The sequence below is a fragment of the Acipenser ruthenus genome, chromosome 47 (genome assembly GCF_902713425.1).
Source record: "Acipenser ruthenus chromosome 47, fAciRut3.2 maternal haplotype, whole genome shotgun sequence".
Classification (NCBI taxonomy): Eukaryota; Metazoa; Chordata; class Actinopteri; order Acipenseriformes; family Acipenseridae; genus Acipenser; species Acipenser ruthenus.
Window position 1 is genome coordinate 4,053,963 of NC_081235.1, and position 27,303 is coordinate 4,081,265.

Sequence of the window (27,303 nt, forward strand, 5' to 3'; positions counted from 1 at the left end):
AGTAGCTTTCACCTGTACAGGTATAAACTAGAGTTTGTTTATTCAAGGTCACTGTTGGAAAAACTCAGAATTCAAAACCAATGTGTATGTCGTTTGCTTAATGCGGGTAGGAAATTATAACAGCTCTTTTAAACTGACTGCCTTTCACACAGTGTAGAATAAAAGTATGAACACTAATACAGGCTACAAACGGCGCACAACAATAAGACTCGTTGCAATAATCCGGTTTTGATATGTCAATATGTGAAAGACTTCAGACTCATTCGCGTCCTCTAGTGGTGCCGGCACAGAAGTGTCTCTGGATGGGACTCCAACAGAACAGGGTTCAGTGCAAATTGCGTATACAATATATATATATAATATATATATATATATATATATATATATATATATATATATATATATATATATATATATATATATATATACATTTTTTATATATTACTGTATATATAAAAAAGCTAATATTTCTCAAGATATCTGTAGTGTTTCTAATACAGTAAAAAGTAATATACAGACCCGTAATTCCAAACTATTTTGGTTTTATGGTTATTTTCAGCCAAAAATATAATGTACCAAAAATATCTCGAAAGGGTGTAACTAGGGGGCACGGGGCGTTGCTAAGACCCGGTTGTTTTCCTTTGCGAATTTAGTCGCATTGGCCACGTGCAGGGGAACCCTTTCAAAAGGCAACAGGTTGCAGTGGGATTCATGTTTTGCAGTGTTAATTCTACACACGAAACAAAACTGAAGTTTGTCGTGGTCGTTCAGAATAAAAAAGAAAATGAAAAACTGTAAATAATGCTGTGTTGCTTCGCGATACGGTTCTACGAGGGAATTAGTTATTGTTTCCTACTAGTTCTGCATAATGAAAATGATTAGATTGCTGTTTTTTGTTCATGTAATTAAAGTATGTCTTGCAAAGGAAATGTACACCAATAGCTGGGCTGCCCTCATTGTCGGCTCGCCTGAGGAGGCGGACAAGATTGCACAGAGACACGGATTTATCAACCTGGGCAAGGTAAAAACGCTCTCTTAAAAACGACGCTGTTTGACGGGTTGGGTAACCAACCCGGAGGTATAAGTGTATGTTGCTCAGCAATGGTTTAATGAGTGAATGTGGTTTGCAAGAGGGAGATGCAGCTTATATTACAGAATACCTGTCAGGGACCCATTTACACAGCAAAGTAATATACAGCATGTGTTGCATAATACACCTAGAGGCATACCGAGGTTAAAAATATTATAAAACAATGTCAAGCACCTCACCTGTCCTTCACTTCCATTGGCTGTGCACGGCTCAGATGTGCAGTTTTGAAAGAATCACATGTTATAGCAAACATATATATATATGTGTGTGTGTGTGTGTTGTTTCCTGGTACAAAATCACTTCCTGTCCTGTAGTTTCACTCCAGCTGTAATCAGCCTATCATGTGATCTCCAGTTGCATGGGGTAGTGATAAGATACCAGGAAGCAGCATTTTGATTTTCTTGAACTTTTTGAAAAATCTTTATACCCATTGAATATAAAAAGCAAGCAAAGATCTTCAATATCAAAAAAGGGCCAATAAGAGGCCAGAAAAACCATGATGCGCCTCATTTAAGAATGGCTAGAAACATATGGTGATGCCCCATTCTTGACCACCACAGTGACCTCAAATCCCACTTGTGTTGCAGGTTTTTCCAGACGATAATTACTACCACCTGAAGCACAGGGCAGTAGCTCAGACGTCTCTCAGGGAGCACAGCAGCCACAGCGTGCGGTTGAAAAAGCACCCAAGGGTAAATCTGAGACACACTAGTGACTGTAAAACACAGGAGAGCTCTGAAATCACCTTAGTCACGTTCACATGATCAGCATCCAGAATCCAATCTAAACTTTCACAAGGTGTTGTACGCTGTATTCCAAATAGACTCTATCCAGGATCTATATAGATAATGTGCCAAGCTGAAGGCATTGCATAAAGCCATATCTCTCCACAGGTTCGCTGGTTTGAGCAGCAGACTGTTAAAATCCGGAAGAGAAGATATGCTATGAACCGGAAGACCGACCCGATGTTCAGTCAGCAGTGGTACCTGGTGTGTTACTAGCGCTAAAATTTATCCAGTCCAGAAACTGGACCAAAAGAATTGAGAAAAATCCATGTCAGGTCTTCCAGACGTTCCGGCTAGTGTTTTCAAAGTCTGGAGACGGTTCCTGTGAATGCTGATAATGAGCGATGACTCTCTTTTTTCGCAGAGCGAAGACTTTGATCTGAACGTGCTGTCTGCCTGGGAGCGAGGCTATTCAGGAAGGGGGGTTGTGGTCACTGTACTGGACGATGGTATTGAGAAGAATCACCCTGACCTCGCTGCTAATTACGTGAGTGTCCAGCCAACAATTTCAATTACTGCCTATTTAATAATAATAATAATAATGATAATATTAATAATGGTAGTAATAATAATAGGTCTGTTTTGACAGATTTAATAAAGTTCTTCATGCATGAAAATTTTCTAATAAAGAAACAAATGAATGAATATCAAATTAATCAAACAGGAAGGGCCATATTCTCTAGACTTTAATTCATGGGTAATGTCTCTTATGCTAAATTAAATAAACTTTACTTGACTGTTGTAGTCAATGTGTGAGCCTCTTCATCAATAGTACTGACAGATCCAATCTCTTTTCTGCTCTTGCACTGCACAGTAGTGTATTTCAACCAGGCGTTCATGTCGATCGCTTGAAGGGCTTCACTTTTTCTGGTATGTAATTTATAATTGCATCACTGCATCACTGCTGCATTGCTGCTGAAGATCATTTAATAAGGTGGAAGACACTGAACTTTTTACCCAGAGAATCAGCTCTTAGTAAATGGTGTGAGACTAATGAGAAACACTGCTCTTTATCTCCAGGATCCTGATGCTAGCTATGACATCAATGACGATGATCCGGACCCCCAGCCTCGCTACACAGACAACGATGAGAACCGGTAAGGTGGGGTTCCACGGGCCCGTCCCGTGACTGCATCCCCCGGCCAGGACAGAGGGACAGGGAGACGCACTGGTCTGATGTTATTTATCATAATTCGTGGTTTGATTGAGTAATCTGTGCTTGTTAGTGATCATTTGATTGATTAATAACATGTGGTTCAGGGAAGGGGGCTCGTCCTGTAAATACCGCATTGTTTCTATCCAATAAGTCCCTTTGAAAATGATCCATTCTTTTTGAAGCCATCGCAGCAGGTTGATGTCATCAACATCTTGTCGTGTGGGTAAGTGCAGTTTATCAAACACGATTCCTCTCATATAAAAAAGAACCCCCCAGCGGGTTTATTAATAAGAATCTGGAGCTGCAATCTGTGCTTCACAGGCATGGGACGCGCTGCGCTGGGGAGGTCGCTGCCATCGCCAACAACGGCGTGTGTGGAGTCGGGGTGGCATTCCGCGCTGCCATTGGAGGTACAGGACAGACAGGGCAGGGTTCCTCTTTGAAGAAGCTAGGAAGTAAATACAGAAGTCACCCCAGGGATGGAAATAAGACCCCTGTTGCATAGCAGTTTGATCCATTCCTGGTTTTGAGTTTAATAAGACGCACCTGAGCTCGTTACCTATACACAGCGACAAATCAAGCTGGTATTAAAACCTGGAGTGGGTGAAACAGCTATGCAGTAGGAGTCTTATTTCCATCCCTGTCGCCCTGTTTGAGAAGTCAAAACCGAGTTTACTGTTTCGTTCCTCGTTTTAAATGAACTATCGAAGGACAGACAGGCTGGTGGCAAGTGTTTCATCAGTTTCAAACCCTCGTGCCATCTGAACATACAAGATCCTGCCTGGGTTTGTTGTTGATTTAACACCCAATTTATAATGGCATAGAAATGTTTCCTGATAATCCCCCTCCCTAGATTTTTCAGAGCAATTATATCAGCTACAGCCGTAGTGATTCAGATTCCTCACTTCACTGAAGCCTCTTGGTCCCTACACAGTAGTAGCCAGGACTGTTTATGTGCTCCGGATTCCCGCAGCATGCACACCCCAGACTGCGGAGAGGCCGCACGCTGACCAGTGATGTCTGTCCCCTCGGCAGGTGTGCGCATGCTAGACGGCCAGGTGACTGACATCGTGGAGGCTCGCTCCCTCAGCCTGAACCCCCAGCACATCCACATCTACAGCGCTTCCTGGGGGCCAGAGGACAACGGCAAGACCGTGGACGGGCCGGGCAGGCTGGCCAGAGAGGCCTTCCTCCGGGGAATCACTTACGTACGTACCCCAGCCTCCAGCACTCCTGTCTAGTATGAAAGTGTGGCAGCCAGGACCCTAAACCCTTCCCTGCCGAGCTAAACAGATCCTGCTCTGCAACCACAGTTCTGTTAAAGGGATATCATTTATCTATTTATTATATACGATAGGCTGGTTTCACAGACTCAGGATTGCATTCATCTTGGACATGTTACATTAGGTCTGTGAAACTTTATGTCTGCACTTTTTTCTAATATTTAATTTCCTACCTGTTTATGATCCTTTAATGAGTGCTTAGATCATTATTAGCCATGCCTGCTAACTATTCCAGCAACATTTTCTTAAAAGCAGTGAGGTGGGGAAGCACATCATGGTTGCACACAGGCTGCAGTGCTCAATGCTTTCACAATGCTTGGTTGAACACAGGCTGCAGTGCTCAATGCTTTCACATTGCTTGGTTGCACACAGGCTGCAGTGCTCAATGCTTTCACAATGCTTGGTTGCACACAGGCTGCAGTGCTCAATGCTTTCACAATGCTTGGTTGCACACAGGCTGCAGTGCTCAATGCTTTCACAATGCTTGGTTGCACACAGGCTGCAGTGCTCAATGCTTTCACAATGCTTGGTTGCACACAGGCTGCAGTGCACAATGTGGGCTTTGGTGCAGAGCACAACAAGAGGAGTCTGTTCAGTGTTTGCTGGAGTAGTTAGTAGGCATGGCCGTGTGAAGAGACGATTAAAACGGCAGGATCTGGACCCGGCGTGGTGCTGTTGTTTCTTACAGGGGCGGGGCGGTCTGGGCTCCATCTTCCTTTGGGCCTCGGGGAACGGGGGTTTCCGCTACGACAACTGCAACTGCGATGGCTACACCAACAGCATGTACACGCTGTCTGTGGGCAGCGCCACTCAGAGGGGCACCGCGCCCTGGTACAGCGAGGCCTGCTCCTCCATCCTCACCACCACCTACAGCAGCGGCAGCCAGCACGACCGCAAGATCGTAAGAGAGCCGAGAGCCAGGGCGGCTTTTAAAGGGACTTCGGTTCACTTTTTATATTTGAAAGGGGACCAACACTTTTCTAACTAATGAATGTGATTCAAAAGGGGGTTGACTCTCTCAACACAGCAGATCAGTGTCGAGGTGTGGGTAGATTGCCCCATTGATCCTGCTTCTTGTTTCATAGATCACCACAGACATTCGGCAGCGCTGCACAGACCAGCACTCAGGGACGTCTGCGTCTGCCCCGCTGGCTGCTGGGATTGTTGCTCTGGCTCTGGAGGCAAAGTATGGATTCCTCTTGGAGAAACGCAGCTGCTGGATATTATACACTCTGGGATCCACAATCCTACCTTTGTTAAAGTCATTGTAGCTAACAGCATAATTACATCAATCTTAGCCATGCTGCACTTCCATTAGTACATACGTATCAAATGTGCAGTTTTGAAAGAAGCACACGTTACAGCACACGTGTTTTCATTTTAAAACATGATATCTGGTTCTCCACCAGGTTAAAGGAAACTCTCAGTTTCTGTGTCTTATTCTCGGGTTATCTGTTTGCACACCTTGAGTCATTTCACCTCAGCAGTGTCTTCTGGGTCAAAGCATGTTACTGGCTGAAAGTCATGTCAGTCAGTAGGAGAAGCAGCTGATTGGTTATTGACAGGAAAGAAGCCAGTGAAGGGGTGGGGGCAAATTCACTCTCCAGATGAAATGACCCAGTAGTCAAAAAGTTGAGTTTTACCCTAGTGTAGTACCACATATCAGGACTGAGGGGCGCTGGCATCAAAATAAATTACAGACACTCACCTTTGTGGTTGTGCGTCCAGTTGAGAGTGCAGCCTGCGTGACGGCTCTGTGCTTCCTCTCCAGCCCCACTCTGACCTGGAGGGACATGCAGCACCTGGTGATCAGAGCGTCTCGGCCAGCAGAGCTGCGGGCCAGCGACTGGGTCAGAAACGGAGTGGGGCGCTCCGGTGAGTAAAGGGGCAGGAGGGGCTGGGGGTGCTGCTTAACACAGCACTGATATCAGAAGATTTACCACTGGGGTGAAACCTCGTTTACTATTGTTTATTCCAAATGGAACACCGTCTTCCTGGTACCTGATCACTTCCTGCACTGTGGGGCAGTCTTGCTCTAGTGTGACCATGTGTTCTATTTAGCACGGGAGATTAAGACTAATGTTGTATTTGAAGAACTAGTTCTTCAATAGAGAGACGATAGCTGTACTGTAAGTCTCTCGTTCCCGAGCAGAGGGGCTGGCTGGAGGGGAGTAGCCCACAATTCCCTTTTCTTTCTCTCTCTATTTTAGTTAGCCACCACTACGGGTATGGGCTGTTGGATGCTGGGAAGCTGGTGGACCTGGCCAGGAAGTGGGAGGCGGTTCGACCCCAGAGGAAGTGCTTCATCGAGGTGGTCAGAACCCCACTGTGAGAACCTGCATTACTCCTCCTCTCTGACAGGCGCAGCTGAGTGGGGGCTGGATGTCTGCTCCGAATGTAAAAACTGTATCACCAGGACAAAAGTACTGATACCTTGTAGGGTGTTAGCAGGGTTTCAACTTGTGGCCATCAGGTCCACAAGTAAAGAGAAACTAAGCGCTAGACACCAAGGGCTTCATGTGGACATTTTAATTTATCGTGAGAACTTGACCATCATCAGACCATCATCTAAGTAAGACTAACGTGATTCAGAAGGTGTTTTATTTCTCTTGAAATCGCAGCACGCTGTGGTCTATCCTATTGCATTCCCCTGTGAGTGGGGTGATGAGTGCGTCTCCAGTACTGTCCCTATGCTGAGTGAGTGTTTGTCCCGCAGAACGATCCCCGGGAGGCTGGTGATCAGCAGGAACGTGTCGGCGTGCGCCGGGACTCCAGACTGGATCCGCTCCCTAGAGCACACGCAGGCACGCCTCTCCCTGACCTACAGCCGACGGGGCGACCTGTCCATCACACTGACCAGCCCGCGAGGGACGCGCTCCACTCTCGTTGCGATCAGGTAGCTGGGAGGGGGGCACACTCAGCCCGCCACCGGGGGGCAGAAGAGAAGCACTATTCATCGATGTGTATAGTGAAGCCTGAGTCAGGGCATCTGTTTCCCTGTGACTGCATCAGCAAACGGAGGTCTTCGGTGGTCAGAAATAATGTGATGGTGTGTATGCAGGATTTCTTAGTTGCCCACATTACCCAGCATGCAACGGGGTTCCGGTGTTCAATGTCCAATGAGCCACAGTGCAATAAGGAATCAGACTCAAATGTTACATATGGATCTCAATATTATTGCTCTGAAAAGGGTGAGGGGGGGCTCAGAAAATAGTGTTAATTCAAACCCAGGGAGGATCTTGTGTTTCCGGATGACAAAAGGGGAAGGTTTAAAAGTGGTGAACCACACACTTTCTACTTCAGTAGTCCATTTGGCTGTTACAACAGGAATAAGGTACCTTCTAGTAGATTTTGATTTCCGAACTCTCCATAGCTGCTTGAACCCGGGACCCTGCCACGCGCCAGGCACTGTGGGCGACTGTGAAAACGTGTATTGACCGTGCGTTTCTCCTCCCAGGCCGTTTGACACGTCGACTCTGGGCTACAGCGACTGGTCTTTCATGACCACACACTCCTGGGACGAGGACCCCAGCGGCCTGTGGACCCTGGAGCTGCTGAACAAGGGGGACTACAGGAACACAGGTAGGGGGCTGGAGCACATCTTCAAACACAAGCACACCGAAACAACACTGCATTGGATACAATGGGGATAGGAGAACAAACAGCTTCTGCACTGTTTCTATTGGGTTTCACAAACAACAAATCCTGCTTGCTTACAAATAGGTGTATGGCAAATTCTACTGTGATTTCTAAAATCTTTTGTATTCATTTTAAAAGGTATACAATACCGTCATGAATGTTTTCTGAAGCAAATTCAATTGGTGACAATTGAATACATTATAGAATGGCACGCAGAAGAGATCAAGCTGTTTCAGAATGCATTATGAGCTTGATTGATCCTAGGGATTGCTATTCAGGGGGCTGATACTTGTACTCTTAAGTGTTTATCAGCAGGTATCCAATAAATCCATTCACCTTGTGTTGATTGCAAAACAAACACAAGCTGTCCTTCCCTCACGTTTACAACAGAGTACCAATCAATGCCAATTGGCTTCTCCAAAAGCTGATTGGAAGATTATTTTCCTCTGATCCGGGGCATTGACATTTTTACTGGCGTATTGGCGTACAAAGGCCGTGAACTGACTTTTCATTGCCAAGTTAATTGCCATTGATTGGCATGTCATTGTAAACTGAGGGGAGGACAGCTTTTGTTTGTTTTGAAATCAACAAATTAAGGAATTTATAAGGATTTATTGGATACCTGCTGATAAACGCTTCTTAAAGGTGATAGCGAGTGCGGGTAACGAGTATTCTGTACCTCCCCGAATCTAATCCCCCCACCCCCCACCCCCCCCAGGCATCCTGACGCGCTTCTTGCTGGAGCTGTACGGGACGGACGAGGACGTGGCGGCCCGTCCTGTGGAGAGCAGCGTGGTGCACGAGTGCAAGGTCTGGAGTCTGCAGGGGGGCTGCAGAGGTGAGCCACAGCAACAGAGACACTCAGTGCTGGGGGGTCCTGCACAAGAGCAGGACGAGCCATCCTTGTACTGCAGTGTATATCGGTATGAAAATGAGCAGCAGTACTATGTAATCATGCTGCCAAAACATTGAAGTGTCAAAAAGTCACGAAGAACAAGGACTCAGTAACACAGCTCTGGACAAAAGGTTTGCATCACCTAGAATTTTAGGATTAAAAAAAACCAATATGAACATAGTTTAGATATTTTATTTAACATGATGTACTCAAAGAAACTACAAACTGATATCGCAAAAGTCTAATGAAATCCATTATAGTAGCACAGTATTAAATGTTAAATTTTGAAAGGTTTCATTCGACTTTGTGAAGCAAAATGTATTAATTATACAGGGTGATGCAAAACTTTTGGCCACTTTTCTTTCTCTTCCGTTTCCTAGAATGCCAGCACCCCTTGTATGTCTTCAACCACCTGTGCCTGGTCTCCTGCCCTCCCCACCACTACGAGTGGACCCAGGTCCTCAACAGCACCCCGATCCGGCAGTGCCGTGCCTGTCACCCCACCTGCTACACCTGCCGGGGGAGCGGAGCCCACAACTGCACGGGCTGCCCGCCCTTCTCCGCCTTCGACCCCGAGAAGGGGGGCTGCCTCCCGCCCGTGTACCCCAAGTACCTGGACATGCAGGAGGGGGTTGAGTCCAGGGGGGGGCTGCAGCGCATGGCAGCCGTGGCGGGGATCATCGTGGGCGTTCCCCTGGCGACATTCTGCCTGATGTGGGCGGCTTCCTGGCTGCTGGCCCGCCTCCCCGCTCCCTCCAGCGCCCTGCCAGTCAGCGAGGCGGGCGGGGGCACTGAGATAGTGCGGCTGCACATCCCCAGCGAGGACGAGGCAGGGGGCAGTGAGAGCGAGGCGCTCAGCCCGGGGGACCAGAGGGACATGTGAGGGGCTCCTGCAGGAGAGCAACACGCAGGAGCCACAGAAACATTTACTCTCAACCTCATGTAGGGACAGATATAAAAAAACTCCCTTCTAGTCTTTATATGTGGATTTATGGAAGATGCATGATAGCACCATTTATCCCCCCCCATATAAAGCAAAAAAATTGAAACATTTTCAGTGGAAAATATTGTGTGTCCAAAAGCTATTTTTAATATTTCACGCACAGTTAAACAATGATTTTATTCTGTCCTTGATTTCACTGAATGCAAGAATCCAAAATGTGATGAGATTAAAAAAAAAGGTTATTCCCTGAATAGGGAACAGGGAAACGTCTTTTTTTTTTTGATGTGTTGTATAATATTAGAACAATACCTAAGAAACTTCCTAACAGTTTTGATGAAGATCTATATACACGTTACCTGAAAATCGATTTTTGCAGCAATTTTTAAAATGTATTTATATATTGAAATACTTTAACTGGGTAAATGATTCCTGAAAAGAAAGGAGGACAGGACTTAGCAAAACTACAGCATGACAACGAAGGCACTGCAGGTGTAGCAAAGTCAAACACGGTTAGTTTAGCAGCCTCCCAGGGGCACGCAATGGATTTACAGTGTATTGCGACTGCACTGTACTATATTCAATTGCTTTTAATTTGGTCTCTTAATAAAGTGTTTTTTGTTGAATGATGCTTTGTGTCTCGTCTGATTGCTCCTTACAACTCTAGTGGACCCCTGCTGTGGTCTTCAATAGCATTGCCACTACAATGGTTCTGTGCTAAGGTGCAAGGATAGCTCCTGAGCAGCTGCAGTGGATGAACCGTTGCTATAATGGTACCACAGTGCTATGTTTCGACAAACCAGCTGTATTCTAATTCAGCTCCCATTAGCAGATAATTATAAGAACATAAGAAAGTTTACAAACGAGAGGAGGCCAATCTTGCTCGTTTGGTTGTTAGTAGCTTATTGATCCCAGAATCCCATCAAGCAGCTTCTTGAAGGATCCCAGGGTGTCAGCTTCAACATTACTGGGGAGTTGGTTCCAGACCCTCACAATTCTCTGTGTAAAAAAGTGCCTCCTATTTTCTGTTCTGAATGCCCCTTTATCTAATCTCCATTTGTGACCCCTGGTCCTTGTTTCTTTTTTCAGGTCAAAAAAGTCCCCTGGGTCGACATTGTCTATACCTTTTAGGATTTTGAATGTTTGAATCAGATCGCCGCGTAGTCTTCTTTGTTCAAGACTGAATAGATTCAATTATTTTAGCCTGTCTGCATACGACATGCCTTTTAAACCCGGGATAATTCTGGTTGCTCTTCTTTGCACTCTTTCTAGAGCAGCAATATCCTTTTTGTAACGAGGTGACCAGAACTGAACACAATATTCTAGGTGAGGTCTTACTAATGCATTGTAAAGTTTTAACATTACTTTCCTTGATTTAAATTCAACACTTCTCACAATATATCCGAGCATCTTGTTGGCCTTTTTATATCATTTATAATTCTCAACATGGCTTGATTGAGAGCAGAAATATATATTTTTTCTCAAACAACAAAACATCTGACATTACACTACACATATATCTGCTCTTACTGTGGTTTCAATTAGCAATCCTCTTTGAAATACAAACCTGAAAGAAGCATTTTATAAAACAACATTTTATAAACATACACAGTGAACGATAGGGGCAGCACATTAGATATTATAATCGCATCTCAGCCCATACGTCAAAAAATCATAATTAAGCAATGTGACGACAATTTATGACTTCTCTGTATATCTTTTAAACTGTCCTATTTTGAAATTTCCACACTAGAAGCCAGAGACTCATTCATCGGAGACCAAGAAAACAAAAGCACAACAAAGAAACGTGCCTTTGATGTCAACCTTGAAAGTCGTGGGATCGATAGTATAAGAAAAATAACAAGTGGGGCTGCAGTGAGGTCATAATTGCATCTTGGGGTTCTGGTGAATTCATCATGAACAACCGGCTGTGCTCTCCTGGTTTATGATGTCACCAGAACCCTTTGATGCAATTATAACCTTATAATTCACTGCAGCCTGTCTATTATTCTATATGTAAATAACTAACAGCTGTGACAGAATTGACTTCCAAGCAGTACATTTTGTTTGGTACTTCAGCAGTCTGGAGACGCAGGCCAAGGGCACCCTCTAGTGTCAGCCGCCTAGTATTGCAAGGCCGGGTGCTGGTGTGGTGTGTGAGGAGGCTTCTCCCTGGGGGACAGGGAAGAGGTGACTGAGCCCCAACTCAAAGAGACAGAACAGGTTGAAGGCAGCCATCGCCAAGAGGGGGAAGAAGGTGAGCCCTGAGCTGAAGCCCCGCAGGGAGCTGCAGAGATGGAGAGAGAGCCAGTACAGCAGCCTGGGGAGAGAGAGCAGACACACACCTGCTTTACACACACCTGCTTTACACACACCTGCTTTACACACACCTGCTTTACACTGCTTTACAGTTCAGTGACGTTACACACCACCTTAACATCTGGCTGGGCAAACTGTTTTTATCAATTTTCATGTGGATCTAGCTGTGTAGTTTAGTTTGTGAAATAGCTTCAAATGTCATTGTATTACACATGATTCAATGACCTTTCAACTCTGCTGGTCTGTAGTAACAGTGTCATGTGGATTCTATGAAATCAGGAAGTATTGATACAAAAAAATGATTTGAATTCAGTACTGGCGCAACAGCGCTCAGAATCCCTCAGGATGATTGTAACCATCCTGAAAAGGAAAAGGGGTAATCAAATAAAAGGACTTTTGAAACTCTTTACCCTCCGCAGAACTCACCTCCCAGCTCCGAACACGCCTGCCAGAGTGGGCACGGCCCTCAGCTGCTCCTGCTCCAGGAAAGTCGCCATAACAACCAGGTTGAGGGCGTAGAGGAGGAGCTGCTCCACGGAGGTGGAGACGAATCGCTGCTGGAGGGCGGGGCCTCGTGGACACGCCTCCAGGGGGTGGAGAGCAGGGGAGCAGAGTCTGGACACAGCGGCTGTCAGCACACCTGTCAGGGGAGCGGACAGACTGGGAGTGGGTGTATCCTGCAATAAACCTGCCAATCACAGCCCAGCTGCAGCGGGGATGAACCAACCATCACCTTGAAGCGTGCATGAGCCAAACTTGACTTCTTATATGCCCAAAACATAGTCTGTGTAAAACACTGATCATGCTCACCATGCAGACAGAGCATTGTAGAATGAGCCCTGATAAATTCAATGGCAAAAAGACATTGAAGAAGACTTCTAGTCAAAACGTTTGTTATGGACTCTGAATTTACCAGGGAAAGGGATCTTCTGGAAGCCTTTCCATGTCCTCTAGGCTCTGATCCGCACTTCAATATGTAAACTCTTCAGGCAGCCTGCTAGTAAAATGCATAAGCTGCCTCTGGGGGCCTCAAACTTTTCTTGGGGAAGTAACTAATTACTTTGAACCTGGTTGCTAAGCAACAAGGGGCAATGACTTTGGCCTTGCCCCTTTGATTCCATCGCCTTGACTTACAACACAGGAGGCAGGAAATGAACTTCCTTTTGAAACTCCAGATAAAACCTTGTGCCGCATGCCAGAGGGGAGCGATTTAAAGAGAGGAAACACCAGATAAAGACAGCGGTGAATCAACAGACAACCGGGCCCTCAATGCAAACAACGCCTTAATTCACTTCCATCTGTGTTCTAACACTGGACTGCAAATGAAAATATTATCAATTACTGTTCTTCTGCTTTATATATATACATATAATACAGTCTTTTACACAGATACACAAAGCATCTTCGGGTGGCTTTTCCCAATAAACTTTTAAACATGTTTAACGCTAAGGTTAATATTTCAGGACATTGTTTACAGGTTTATTTCACTCATGCAAAAGAATTCATTTACAAGTATAAAACTTGGTTTGGATTACTGGATGTGTGATTGTTTTACCCTCCTTGCCTCTCAGCCACGCTGCTGTCGAGCACAGTGTAGTTCTGTATCAGCAGGGGCCCAGGCCAGTCCCCTGGGTACAGCCCCCCTCTCTGACAGGCCCGGAGATGTCGAATTCCAGCTGTCGAGCGACTCCTCCGCGGCGCACGTTCTGCACCCCACGTTAATTAACAAGGTTCCTCCGTGCCCCAAAACAGACCCTCCCCCACCTCTGTTTTAAATTAAAAGCGTAGGGGAGAGGTTTTCTTTTTACAAAGAGCTCAGATTGTTTTTGTTGGTCAAGCCAGTTTTCAAAGGTTACTGGCCTCAATTACATTTGACTCCAAAAGCATTCCTGCCTACACAGTACCTTAATACCACCTATATTATTATTATTATTATTATTATTATTATTATTATTATTGATAATACTGTTATAAATAAACTTTTCATTTCCATCTGCACCTTGAAACCAGTCTGTAAAACGCAATCTCATCTCGTTCCCAGTATCAAACTGGGGCTGCAGCCGGTCCCATTTACAATATACAATTCATCACACAAAAGTCTAAGATCCCCTGTCTGAATTTTATGATTGCTATGTTTAAATTAATTAACCGACTTCCAACATTTCCCTGACATTCTAATATATCCACAGCCCTTATATTCTGCCTATTTGTTTTCTGCACTCTGAGATTTAAAACCTGCTCCCCTCATTAGATAACTCCCCCATCAGTGTGGAGAGATGGAGTTCAGCCAGCCTGCAATCCTAACTGGGGCTCCTAATTGAAATGGATTTGATCTCGATCTGCTGCTGATGGAAAGGATCAAGTCTGATTTCAGTCCCAGATGGAAAGGCATCTTAACTTACCCAGGATGATGGGGACCGCTGAAGCCACGCAGCAGCGAATGGTGAACGTGATTCGGCTGGTCAGGTCTGGGCAGAGCGGGGGGTCAAAGGGCAGGTAGAAGTACAGTCCGTAGAGCACGGCGGGCAGGAGCAGCAGCGAAGCAAAGACTGAGGAGACCGCTCTGAGCCGGGCACTCCGGCAACACCCACAGCACAAACAGTGCCCCCTGTCTGAGGCCTCCGGAGTCACGAGGGAGGGCCGATCTTCAGGCTGCCCCTGGGAACCATGGGAAACAAGCTCTATGGTCTCGGCGTGAGGGGGCGGGCCCAGGAATGGCTGTTCTTCGTCCCTCGTAGCTTCCTGATTGGTCAGTTCAAACCGATTCAGCACCTGTGGGTGATTTTCTTCTGTCCCATTCGGAATTCCCCCCTGGGACTGAGGGACAGACCCATCTCTGTGGCCATCTGTCTTGACAGCATCCAGGAAGGATGTTTCGCTCGTTACTGTGACGACCACAAGCCCCTCCTCTTCTGCCACAGATGTTTCAGAGCACTCACTTTGATTTGAATTTGAATGTCTCCCTTGGGTCAAGCCAAATAAAAAAAATAAAAAAATGTTTTTATTGTGTTGAAAGGGGGAGAGTTACAGTCAGTGTAAGAAATCAGTACGAAATAAAACACAGAACAAACGTGTGGCGAGCGTTTCAGAGGGACAGGGTAATGGGTTACACTCTGGTGTACCAGCTGCTGAAAAATGATCTACAAACTGATTCTAAATAAGGAGAGGAATACATGAGAATGGGGATATTTCAGATAGTTACCAAGCTGCTCTTTGAGTTGTCGCTCAATAGTTTAAGAATTTTAAATGGTCTTTTTTTTTTTTTTTAGAAAAACAATAATGTGATTTTAATGTTTTTGAGAAGAATAAGAACACTCACTTCCCAGCGTGCACTCTGTTCCGGGCCCCTCCTCTCTCGCTCCCCCTGGTGGTGGCTCCAGGGAGGTGCGGGACCCCAGTGAGGAGCAGGACAGGGAGTTGAGCTCCTCCACGGAGGACTCGGGGCTGTCGGAGACGGGTGCCAGTGAGATCTGGGTGTCCAGGTCCAGAAAGGGCGAGAAGGACAGGCGGGCAGGGTCGATGTCCTGCAGCTGGTTGATGATGTCACTGATGGACTCCTTGACGCTGTCAAACTCCTTCAACTCCTGACGGCTGGCGGGCAAGTGGGCTGCTGATGTCATGGTTTCAGGGGTAGAGGGCTGGAGGGAACAAACAAAAAGCAATCGAAAAATACACACTGCTCGGAGGCAAAACGAACCAGGTCTGTATTCATACAACAGAATGGATTAATGGCTGTATCAAAAACAAGCAAGGGAAATGCAATACTGACTTCGGAGCTACAGAACACATGTTCTACTGTACAGAAGAGGGGTGAACTGCCTTTCTTTAATAGGGGATTCTATCGAGTGCCCCCAGGTTTGTCGTACTCCTGAGAGATTTTTTTTTACTGTTATATGGTATGAATAATCTTCTTGTTTTCCAGCTAATTCTACATAATACTGGATGTCAATTCTGAAAGAATATTCAAACATAAAAAAACATGTTGGTCCCAGCGCTATGTCCAGTAGGGTATGACCGGTATACTGAATATTACGATATTATTGGACAAGCAAATACAGATTGAGACCATCACCTCGTCTCTTTAACTGCAGTGAATGTTCTGTAGTTGTGTTATGAAAGCCTGTCAGATGAATAATGTATTGTACCGCTTCCCTGGGGTTCTAGTTCAGCAGACTGAAGTGCTGTGCAGCTGGTCCTGCAGTCTCACAGCACATTGTTCCACTGGGGGCAGTCCTGAATGTTAAACACACCGATGGAATTTCACACCTCTGCAGACATGTGGGTTACAGAACCTCGTCCCAACACATAGGGGAACAGGAGGGCGGGGGAGCCGCTGAGACCCCTGGAACCTGCCCACTGCCAGCTCCTCTATCTTCACTGCAAACGCCTCTTCTGAAGAGAATTTGGTCAGTATAACTGGCAGGCTTCTTTATAACACACATGTCATTTTTAGGTTACTAGATTATACAGTTTGTTTTACTGTTAGCTGGTATCATTTGCTGGATATTTCTATAAAATAACCAATTCTAGGCTTGATAACATTAGAATTAACAACTATCTGCCTTTATCAGCAGCATGGAGTTCACTCTCTTTATCTGCCTCACATATCAAAAACATGACATATTGAAAGGGACCTTGTAGTAAAATATACTAATTGCACAATTATTGTCAAAACGACCTTGTTACAAATGAACCAATTGTGTTAATTATTAAATCGAGAAATATACATGGAGCACTGTACTTTATACTTTCTAGTTAATACGTAAGAATTATAAACCATGAGTAAAATGATCCTCATGGTCCAAACCCCGTTGATAATGAAGCACCTGCCAACCGAGCACCCACAGTACAATCACCCTCTATCAGAGTCACTTCTGTTGCAGGGCAGTTTCAGTTATGATGGGCAGGACAGCAGAAGTGACTCGTCACTTCTGCTGTCCTGCCCATCATAACTGAAACTGCCCTGCAACAGGGAGATGCAGCTTTTATATATTCCACCTCACAAGGGAGGAATGCCGTTTGAATAACTGCAACTCCCTCCTGGCTGGCCTCCCTGCGTCCGCCACCCGTCCGCTCCAGCTCATCCAGAACTCTGCTGCCCGCCTAGTGTTCTCTCTGCCTCGCTTCGCCCACGCTACTCCACTACTCCGCTCGCTCCACTGGCTCCCGATCACCGCTCGCATCCAGTTCAAGACTCTTGTACTAGCCTACAGATGCCTTGACCAGTCTGCACCCAGCTACCTCCAGACCCTCATCTCTCCCTACACCCCCACTCGACCTCTCCGCTCCGCCTGCACTAGAAGACTAGCTCTACCACCGCTACGCTCCCCTGCCTCCAAAGCCCGCTCCTTCTCCACCCTTGCTCCGCAGTGGTGGAATGACCTTCCTACAGATGTCAGGACTGCCCAGTCCCTGACCACATTCCGGCGCCTCCTTAAGACTCACCTCTTCAAACAGCACCTGTAGAACTCTTCTGTTTGTATCCTGGGACACTATCACCCTTCATGTAAATGTGCTTTATTTTGCTCTTATCAGCCCCTATTTTACTGCATTTAATCCTGTACTTCAGAATACTGTAATCTGCCAAGTTTTTAACCTGTAGTACTTTGTATTTAATCACATCCTGATGTAACTATCACTATTTAATCATATCCTGATGTAACTATCACTATTACCTGCTGTATTATTGAATTGTGGTTTGTCAAACTTGTACTTTACTTGAACAAAAGTTATTGTATTTCTTGCTCTTATTGTATTACTTGTATTGTAACGCTTGAAATGTTTTTGCTTACGATTGTAAGTCGCCCTGGATAAGGGCGTCTGCTAAGAAATAAATAAATAATAATAATAATAATAATAATAATAATAATAATAATAATAATAATAATAATAATAATAACAAATTCATCAGGCATGAAGTTTGACACAAAAGTGTGTGTTACAGATGGCAGGTGTTTTTCTTTTCAGCCCCTTGTGGGTGGAGGAGGGCTTTCTCGCACATCTGGGAATTGAGTTTGGCTTCTGCCCCAGTCTCGGCAGGACGGGATGTTATTATCCGAGCTGACTGCAAGAGGGCGAGGAGAAACCCGAGCCAGGCGATGTATCCAAGCGCGTCGGGAAAAACAGAAGTTAGGGTGCAATTACATGAACTCTGAGGCTCTGTCCTAAAACAAATCGCTGTATTTCATAGAAATAAAGCACGGCGTTTTGAGTTAAAGGTGTGCTTTCATTAGATAGCGGACCTAACCTCTGCTTTTCAGAGAAATATTCTTTATAAATCCAAACACGGGTCCCAAGTAAAGCCCTCAGGGTAAATAACCCACATGGCTATGGTTCTGCTATAGAACAGAATCCGTATAAACCACACCGTGCCCCGTGCATATACGTTCCTTTTGAATAAATACACTGTATTCACAGTTTACAGTACAACACGCCTAAACGTTTCAATATGTAACTAGTTACACAGCAGTATGCATGCTAAATACTATTGTGAGGTAAAAAGTACAATAAAAATACATAGTGCCGCACAGGCGTCTGGCGGCACTCGCTACAGCGCACAAGCCTATTCTAGTAAGAAATGTTTAACATTGGTAAGAAAAAACTGTTAAACCATCATTTTCACAAATGAAATCTGATTCTAACGGTTTCCGTTGTCTAAGTACACTGCGATGTTACAGGCTTTCTTTTAGTCGAGTTATCTGAACAATGTTCTACTGTTACAGGCTGTAAGAAGTTTATTTTTAGTTTTGCTATTCTAATAAACAAAATACATATTCAACATGAGAACTGGAATAAAGATGCATTAGGCTAGCATTTTTCACATATATATTTTAAAATCTATCACTTACCTTGTTCGGTAATTCACAAAACATACGTGTACCCCCCGATTCGGTTATATATATTTTTTGTTGTGTGATTTCTAACTTTTCTCCACGCCTTTGTCTATGAATGACTCCAAAAATCTGATTCAAGTTTCAAATACTACTCTACCGCCGCCTACCTTTTTTTGGTTTTCAATGCGGTACAAACCCATAGACCAATCGGCTCTCCGGCTCTTGAGAAAATACCAGCGCGTTTGGACTGACTGTTGCTTTCACTCATTGTCGTTCAGCACAGCGTTCAGATTTCAGGTCGCCCGTGTCTCAGAAGTGAAGGTACATTGCAGATTACATTACAGACAGCAGATTATAACAACAACAACAATAATGATGCTACTAATAATCCCCACTAGTTTAATACAAGTTATTTTAAAGTAATCATACCTTCCAGGGTGTATTGTGCTGTATACGCTGAACAGATCATGAAATGGCAACTATGGATTTGTACCGAATATACTGCACGGTGGTCCTGATACAGAAACAAACTCTGGTACGGATATGATACTATGGTACTGCAATGGATTCCCACCACAGGTCATCGAGCCATAGCATTGGTAAGTGATGGCTAAACATTAGGATACGGATTCTCAGTCAATGTGGCTGCCCTTAGATGTAATGTGTGCATGATTACACCTTGTAGCATGACAAAGTGAAAACTACCAGGGCGTGTGTACCAGACACTCCCACATTAAGTTACATGTTCAGTTTTGCACTGAAGCAAATGCCTAACCTTCCTAGAAACTCTCTGCCATTCACAGCCAGCCAAGAAGTTACTATTTCTGCGGGTCTCCAACATCCCAGCTCCTTCCTCGCCAAATAATTAGTTTTAAAGCTGCCCAGACCCCTTGGTGGCTGGCTGGCTTGTCTGAGGCTTGCACACACAATGGCTGCCTTTGTTTTAGAGCTGCATGTGGCAGAAGCATCAGGGGGATAGGGTTACACCAGGACTTTGGGAAATGTTGGTATGGGATTATAAGGATGTGCATAACACAGAAGGGAAAATATAGATCAGGGAATTGGATTAAAATGTGTGAGCTTCAATAAAACAGCACTACTATCCACACTCTCAATAACAGTTATAGTGTATAGAATATGAAGTTACTGCTAGGATGACGAAAACAGTAAGACATAATTCAAACGGAGCGATTTTCAAACCAGACCCCACACACCTTTAAATGAGTATACAAAGAAACAGCCCAGCCAGCACACCTTACTGCATACCTACCAATGAACACCTTTATACAAATGGTACAATTCCTTTAGCTATGAAAAGACTGACTCTGACCCATTCTTCATTTTCTAACCTTAATTTTTAAAAGTGGTTTGGAGAAACTAAAAGTTAATTTGCCTAAAATTATTCAGACAGTTTAATCCAATGTGCAAGGACTCCATTAAATCAATTAGTGTCAATGGAATAATCTGTCAAGATGGTTATAAGGAATGTTTCAGTGGTGTACTAGCAATGGGCAATAAGTACACAGAGCTTCAAGAAGTAGTAATAATTATTTTATTTATCAGGATAAAAAACAAATTCAGGAGTTGTGTCGAGCACATGTTGGAGGGAAAACAATTTAAATCAAAACCAAAATTGACAGAGAAACAAAAAAACAATGTGTGGAATATATTAGAAAGCATATTTAAATTAGCCAATGTCATTTTAAAACTGCTATAGAAAAAACAAAACAAAAAAAAAACACAACTTAGCCTTCAGAAATGACCATCATTGAAAACTAGACTTCTGTCAAAGATTAGGGTTTTTTTATATTCTTTTAAAAAATAATAATAATAATAAAAAAAAAAGATAGGTTAATATAAAATAATAAAATGTTTAGAAACTGTAACTTTACATATGCACTCTCGCAGGCAAAGTCACTGCCTGCCAAGTCCACCAGAGGGCGACACCCAGTGAGAGCCACAGGAATGTGATGCCTCAGTGTTCCAACAGGTGTAAACTGTAGGCAAACAAATGCAAAGCATGCAACTCTGTGCTCTAGCATTACAAACAAAAAGGACACATACAGGTGACAAAAGCAAATCACATCACACATTATATACAGTATATTACAGCTTTCCTGGAAAGGCATTTTTCTGTTCTTTATAGTAACCAAAGGCTACACTAACTACTTTTTTTGTTAAATTATCTTTTCTTCATCCCCAGCATGCCTCTCAATTTATATCTGATTCCGGGTTGCTATAATTCTTTGTGGATAACGGATTTAAACTCCTCTACATGTGTGCCAGAATTATGGTTCTACACAAGAGACGACTACTAGAACCTGCAAAGTATAGAAAAGCCCTGTGTTGGCAAGATTCTTATTTGAAGATTATAAACAATCTGAACCTACAGCTCATCTAAAACGGTGTCTCAAAACTACCTTGATGGAGACCACCCTAAACTCAACAGCAGTCAAGGGAATGTGAGACAAGGTGCCCGAAAACAGATTAAGATTTAAAAAGGAGAATTATATATTTGCCGGCTACTAAAGGATTTTATTAATATTCACGAGGTCGTCAATCTTCAGATAGCAGTCTGTGCAACTGATCCGCTCTCCTCTTCAACACGACCTGAAAATCATCCTGCAAAAGAAACACACACTCACGTGAAGAAGCTGTGAAACAAGGCAGCGTGCTGTGTTTAGCTGGGATACAGATGGTGTATGTGCAAGACAAAGCCCAGGCCTGAGAGCTAGGAGTTTGAGACCGTATGAGAATTTGTTACATGCAGATTCAGCCGTTACACACGAATCAGAATGCAATTCAAATAAATGAATAATGATGATACGTTGACAATGGCACCCTAGTCAAACCCGACCACACAGAGATTACTTACCATTTCAGACAGCTTTTCCAAGTCAGGAATCAGCTTCTGTAGCTCTTGGTCTGCTTTGTTTCCATACCAGCTGGGGATTGGGATCATGTTCATCAGCTGGAAAAAAACAAAAACGCAGGCATCAGTAACACACATCTAACCTACACTTGGCCACTGTGATCACCTGCTGTGGAAAGAGCTTTCCTAACCAAAGGATTCGTCAGGAGGTGTTGTCCCCCTGTGAAAAGGCAACATTCTGCACTTTAATGCTGGAACCCTTCCTGGAGATGAAAGATTCCCATATTAAAAGCAGCAGATGCCAACAGCTTGAATGTCCTGTGGTTTGCTGTCTCCACTTGCCAAGTTTAATTGCAGTGTGGCCCAAGTGACTTCTTGAAAACCCTGGGCATTCACTTACAACAAAAAATCAATACGAAAGTCAAATTGCTCTGGTGAAGGTGTTGCAGATAGAGGGGGTGTGTACCTGGTAAGGGAAGGTGTAGGGGGTATTACCCACAATGACAGCCTTGGCCAGGTCCCGCTTCAGCACTGCAAGGTCTTTGATGTAGTGCCCCTGCACACAGAAACAGTCTTCTTGGTACAAGCGGTGTCTGTAGGGGAGAGAGAGGCAGGATAAGCACAGGGGGTTTTCACGGGTCACTAGTAGTCAATGCGGGATTAGGCTTTTTACACTGGGGGTGTAAAAAGTAACGCCAAAGAAATCCCATGAAACAGTCAGCCCAGTGTTTCTTTAAAATGCATTGTAAGATTGTAACAAAGATTTCCATTTAAAAAGTCTTCAAAAAAACTAGAATCAGAAGTGAAGAGTTGTTTTCTTTGATCATTTGCAAAGCAGCAAAAAACCCTTCACGGTACAACAAGGTGTGTGTTTATCACTCAGCAGCAATATTTAACCTGCTCCTTACCGAACTAGCTTTTTTTGAGGGTCCACCAAGTCTAAAATCTCATCCGCATACTCCTTTTTAGCAGATGTGTAGACAAATATCTGGAAAACAAATATAATCAAGTTAATGAACAAAAACAGAACTGCTACTGCACCAGATAAAATCAGAGTGAACAGTGCTAAATCAATGTGAGCTATTATAAAGAGTGCACAATGCACAAGTCACCTTGGCTGGACTGGGCTGGAAAAAAAAAAAAAAAAGCATGACTGAATAATTGGATTTCCCTAACCCATTCATTACTGCTCTTCATATGAACAAAGACATTATATATATATATATATATATATATATATATATATATATATATATATATATATATAATTTATTTGAGGAATTAATACTAAAAATGTATGTTACGTATGTATATAGTTCTTCTTAAGAAAAATATATACATTTCAGTACAACTATGCATTTTAACAGAAAACTGGGCGCTTTACCCAAACACAGATGAGAACGAAACTGCAGAGAATAGGGAAGAGACTTACTTCATATACTCTGGACATCCTTTCTAAAAACTCTTGCACATAGGGCCTCATATTCAAGTAGACCTACAGAATGGGAGAAGTGGAATAAAACACAAGCTTGAATTAAGAAAGCACACTTCAGAGAACTGTATTTGTCATTCAAATCTTTAATGTATAAAAACATAGAAGAGATCCAGTACATACAACAATGTACTACATTCTGTTAATTACAGATTATTCAAATTACAACCACGAGTGTATTAATATTTTAAATTAAAAAAAAAAACAGGAGTTATAGAGTTAAAAGGAGCGGGACACCACAAACCTTATACTGCTGATCCTGGAAGTGGGTGAGAAAAGTGTGTTCTGCATTCTCAATTACATTCAGGGAGCTGTAGACTAAAGTCTCTTCCTGCACAGATGCAAACATTCAAAAGTTTAGGACAGGAAGCATTACATGTTGTGTAGCCTATATCTCATTACCCAATACAACTTGCAGATAGAAGAGAACTCACCAGATCCAGAACCAGCGTGCTTTCGGGGATGCTCCTTGTCTTCAGTGGGATATCCCGGATTTTGTACTGTCCTACTTGGGATGGGATGTTTTTTATGAAGGTGTATCTGTAGGATACAATGAACCATATAAATAATTTAAGTAAACCACAAAAGGCTATGATGTTCATACAGAACACACAACTGTACAGAAATTATAAATTAAAACTAACACAGTAATCTCCCCACTCACATTAAATGTTGCATTTCCAGCAGAATTTATCTGGACACTGACCGTATGATACAGGACAAGGTTTGTCTCGCAGAGGAGGTTATTAAACAGCAATAGGGACTATAATGGAAAGAAGATGATCAGTTTGATAATCTCCTATAACCTAACTGTATGCTTCAAACAGCGGCTGCATGGCCACCCCTCCCAGATTCCTGCTCCGAGCCTGGGTGAAACGCTCTACTCACGGGTTGAAAACCTCATTGTCCTCCTCATTCCCGAGAACTGGGCTGAAGCAGTTGGATTCCATCTCGACCCGGTTCTGGTTCCGAGTCTTGGTCCGTTGACGCTGTGGTGTCTTGTCATCTTTAGGAAAATATGGTAAAACAGAAAAGAAATGATTCATTTTCTATCCTCCTCCAGGTTTCACACACACACACACACATATAATAAAGCAACCTACCAGACAATGTATTAATTAAATCAGTCATTGAGTTTAGCTGGGATTCCACTATTTGATACATTGAGCCTATTCTGTAGTTCACAGTGTGGTAGACTAACCTAAGCAAGGAGTGTAGCATACCCACAGGAAGCAGCACCTCCATAGTAAATGGCAAGGCACTGACATGACTTTCTTGTAACATGCATCATCAGACCTGGGGTCAATTACAATTGTAATGACTTGCAATTACAATTGCATTGCCATTGTAGCTGAACCATGGCACACCTGCATACCAGTTAACATTGTATCGTACCGATACATTGATGAACTACACACCTTTACCAGCTGAATCGCTGCAATTAATTACTGAAGCATAATTATAATTTGACCAAATATCCTTGTAATTGTAATTTCAGCAAACAATGCTGCTGTAATTAGAATTATAATTCACCTGAGGTCTGGTGCACATACAAACCACTTTAATTATGAATAACTTTTTATTTCTCCAGTTGAGCCATGTGCACCCCCCTATAGTACAATTCTGACACATCCCAGCATGTGGTTTATATTTTTGGCCTTTCCAATTATTTTTTCTATGAGCAACAGGTGAAAAAAACTCCTGGAAACTAATAATGCCCGTGGGATATGCTCGATGGATTCCACGCACCTCCCTGTGACAGGGTTAAGAAGCGGGCGATAGGAGAGTAGATTTTCCGAACAGCGTTCCTTGGGGAATCTTCATTCATCTCAAACCTCACCCGCAACTGCCGTCCTCGCAGTGGAGTTTGAAACTCTGCAGGAAAAATCACAAGGATGCACTACATTAGTGATGAGCGCTCCGCACCTCAAACAAAACAGATTTCATTGAATTGCATGTCATTGGTACATTGGGATATACAGACTGTTCACGTGCCTTCATTGTCATCGCCCTCCTTCTCTGCTTTCAGACGGCTCCTTGTCTGCATGGTGGCGCTCTTCTTGGCAGACTGAGCGATGTCTTCACAGTCCTGCCACACCGGGCCAGACAGATCATCATCATCACCATCCTTAGACTGTCAAGAGCAGATCAGTAACTTAATGTGATAAACAGTTTACAACCCTGCAACCTTTATAATAAACTACAGGAATATTTCACTTACAATGGACCCTGGTTTGACAATTACTTAACCAAACATCTGGCTTATATCAATTAAGACAGGAGGGCGGGCTCATGTTGACATCCCAATGAGTTTTTAACTAATGTGTTTATTAAAAAATAAACAGAATTTAGGCATGAAGAAATAATTAATAATTGCATTATGGTATATTTATTCATACATGTTTGAGCAGCGTTGCATTCACCTGTTTTTCTACCATCAGCTCAATATTACAATTATCCAAGAGTGGTCGCAATAAATAACAACCAAATGGTGACGTGACACTGAAAAGCTATTTGACAAATCACATAGCCGCAGTACTGTACTGAGGAGGAATCGAGTTTCATAATCTAACAAAATCACTTTTGGGTGGCTGTCTTGTCAATAAAATATTTGACATTTAATTAGTTTTTTTTTTAATATTATATTTTTGAAAAAAAAAAAAAAAAAAGGTTAAGGGGGTCTGAAGCAAACGCACTAGTAACGGTAAAGATGTTTCATACCGGTGTCTCAGCGGGGGGTGTCTCCATCATTATTTTTATTTTGTCGGTTATAATTTTTTATTTCAGTTATTTTGAATGTTTTTGCTACCTGCGCGAGGACGGTATCCATGGTTCTGATAGAATGCTGCATTGTTCTCGCGGCCCTGCTAATCTCAGCCGCTTTAAAGTTTAATTTGCTTGGCCCGCCAAACTACACCTCTGCCAAAACAGCAGCTCACCACCAAATACACCTGCTCACCTGCTGTGGGAAACGGTATAGTAAATTATGTATCTAGACCTGCCGCCTTCGGCACAGAATACCAGGAAGCTCTACTAACTAAACACTGGCGGCTGACTTTGAAAAAGGCCCGGCTGCTTTACTCTGGCGTGGCTCCGCAAAAACTTACCGCCTTCCTGCCTCTTTTCGTGGACCGGGGCGTCTTGCTCAGGCTCTCGGTCGCCCGGCGAGGGGTACGCGGTGTGCGGGGTGTAGTCGGCGCCTTTGTTGGCTGCCTTGGTTGTCGGGCGTTGATCTTTCTAGACCGGAGCAACATTTCCAAACTTTTAATAACAAACAAACAGAAAGCACACAATAACAAAAGGGATGTGTGCCGTCGTCCCCGTTCACGTCATTAGACTGTCCGTGGCTGTGTTTTCATCAAGCGCTGGCAGTTAGCGCTGAATTGCTTGTTTCTCTGAATTGAATTCCGCACTCGGCCTAGTAGCTGTTCCTGTTTATCGATTTAAATCTGCCGGGCCCAAGTGCCACTCAGCGAGGTAACTTAGCAACGGGCTGGGCGTGTTCTTCCGGGACTGTGCGGCGCGTCACGTTACGTCTTGGGCACGTTTTGGGAATACTGTATTATTTAAAGAAAGTACTGTATGTGTGATTGAATATTTATTTCACTATTGTTTCATACTTCTGCGAGCGTTACACTTCAAAATGTACACGTCAATTCACACAGTTCTGTACTGCAGCTTATGAGATCTAAACCCCACTGTGTCACTCCAGTCACTCACTGCTCATGGTGGTGTCACAATGTTTGTCAGCTGCCTTTTTTGGGTGAGGTGTCAGTGCTCGAACAGTGTAACTTAACCCGCATAATCTATTCAATGTTGTTAAAATCCCATCTTTCTAGAAACACCTACTGGTGAAACGTACTGGGAAAACACATTTCTAAAGGTTACTACACATTTTGATGAGGGCTGCATTTACAGAGTTACAATGACGCCGGTCATTCACCAGATGGCGCAAGTTGGTTGTCAGACCAAATCACACTGAATCATAGCAGTCAGTTT

General features: G+C 43.7%; 3 protein-coding genes across 4 annotated transcripts; 1 reads left to right on the forward strand and 2 right to left on the reverse strand.

The window, feature by feature from the left end:
* The first annotated feature begins 585 nt into the window (after nt 1–585).
* On the forward strand, nt 586–9,731 carry LOC117401477 (proprotein convertase subtilisin/kexin type 4-like). The gene is made up of 15 exons (XM_034002226.3): nt 586–1,021; nt 1,678–1,782; nt 1,984–2,079; nt 2,240–2,362; nt 2,896–2,972; nt 3,353–3,441; nt 4,067–4,239; nt 5,003–5,215; nt 5,400–5,500; nt 6,086–6,189; nt 6,525–6,642; nt 7,031–7,210; nt 7,772–7,896; nt 8,672–8,791; nt 9,229–9,731. Exons 1-15 carry the CDS (start codon nt 869–871, stop codon nt 9,729–9,731), a joined length of 2,280 nt encoding a protein of 759 aa, XP_033858117.3. The 5' UTR covers nt 586–868.
* Nucleotides 9,732–10,315: 584 nt separating this feature from the next.
* On the reverse strand, nt 10,316–19,585 carry LOC117401209 (transmembrane protein 79-like). Of its 2 annotated transcripts, none has more exons than XM_059014300.1 (5): nt 19,370–19,585; nt 15,427–15,745; nt 14,510–15,070; nt 12,534–12,747; nt 10,316–12,108 (listed from the first exon to the last, which is right to left on the reverse strand). In XM_059014300.1, the coding sequence occupies exons 2-5, from the start codon at nt 15,725–15,727 to the stop codon at nt 11,904–11,906; spliced, it is 1,281 nt and encodes a 426-aa protein (XP_058870283.1). In that variant the 5' UTR covers nt 15,728–15,745; nt 19,370–19,585; the 3' UTR covers nt 10,316–11,903. The 2 variants fall into 2 exon arrangements, with proteins under 2 accessions (XP_058870283.1, XP_058870282.1); XM_059014299.1 differs by lacking the exon at nt 19,370–19,585 and adding an exon at nt 18,956–19,149.
* An 893-nt stretch (nt 19,586–20,478) lies between these two features.
* LOC117401486 (CTD small phosphatase-like protein 2-A) lies at nt 20,479–26,783 on the reverse strand. The gene is made up of 11 exons (XM_034002247.3): nt 26,412–26,783; nt 25,300–25,438; nt 25,054–25,179; nt 24,193–24,310; nt 23,739–23,844; nt 23,549–23,635; nt 23,245–23,307; nt 22,721–22,800; nt 22,279–22,405; nt 21,816–21,911; nt 20,479–21,562 (listed from the first exon to the last, which is right to left on the reverse strand). The coding sequence occupies exons 1-11, from the start codon at nt 26,556–26,558 to the stop codon at nt 21,497–21,499; spliced, it is 1,155 nt and encodes a 384-aa protein (XP_033858138.2). The 5' UTR covers nt 26,559–26,783; the 3' UTR covers nt 20,479–21,496.
* Between the last annotated feature and the right edge of the window lie 520 nt (nt 26,784–27,303).

Excerpts from the sequence above, each read along its gene's own strand:
- LOC117401486 (XM_034002247.3), bottom strand. The coding sequence starts at position 26,558 with ATGTTGCTCCGGTCTAGAAAGATCAACGCCCGACAACCAAGGCAGCCA. Across the intron at positions 24,311-25,053 it reads CTTAACCCTGTCACAGGGAG|ATGACAAGACACCACAGCGT; the intron begins GTGCGTGGAATC and ends ATTTTCCTAAAG. Across the intron at positions 23,308-23,548 it reads TCCAGGATCAGCAGTATAAG|GTCTACTTGAATATGAGGCC; the intron begins GTTTGTGGTGTC and ends CCCATTCTGTAG.
- LOC117401477 (XM_034002226.3), top strand. The coding sequence starts at position 869 with ATGAAAATGATTAGATTGCTGTTTTTTGTTCATGTAATTAAAGTATGT. Across the intron at positions 2,080-2,239 it reads TCAGTCAGCAGTGGTACCTG|AGCGAAGACTTTGATCTGAA; the intron begins GTGTGTTACTAG and ends CTTTTTTCGCAG. Across the intron at positions 5,501-6,085 it reads GCTCTGGCTCTGGAGGCAAA|CCCCACTCTGACCTGGAGGG; the intron begins GTATGGATTCCT and ends CTTCCTCTCCAG.
- LOC117401209 (XM_059014299.1), bottom strand. The coding sequence starts at position 18,979 with ATGTTTTGTGAATTACCGAACAAG. Across the intron at positions 12,748-14,509 it reads AGCGGTCCCCATCATCCTGG|GTGTGCTGACAGCCGCTGTG; the intron begins GTAAGTTAAGAT and ends CTCCCCTGACAG. Across the intron at positions 12,109-12,533 it reads GGCGTGTTCGGAGCTGGGAG|GCTGCTGTACTGGCTCTCTC; the intron begins GTGAGTTCTGCG and ends CTCTCTCCCCAG.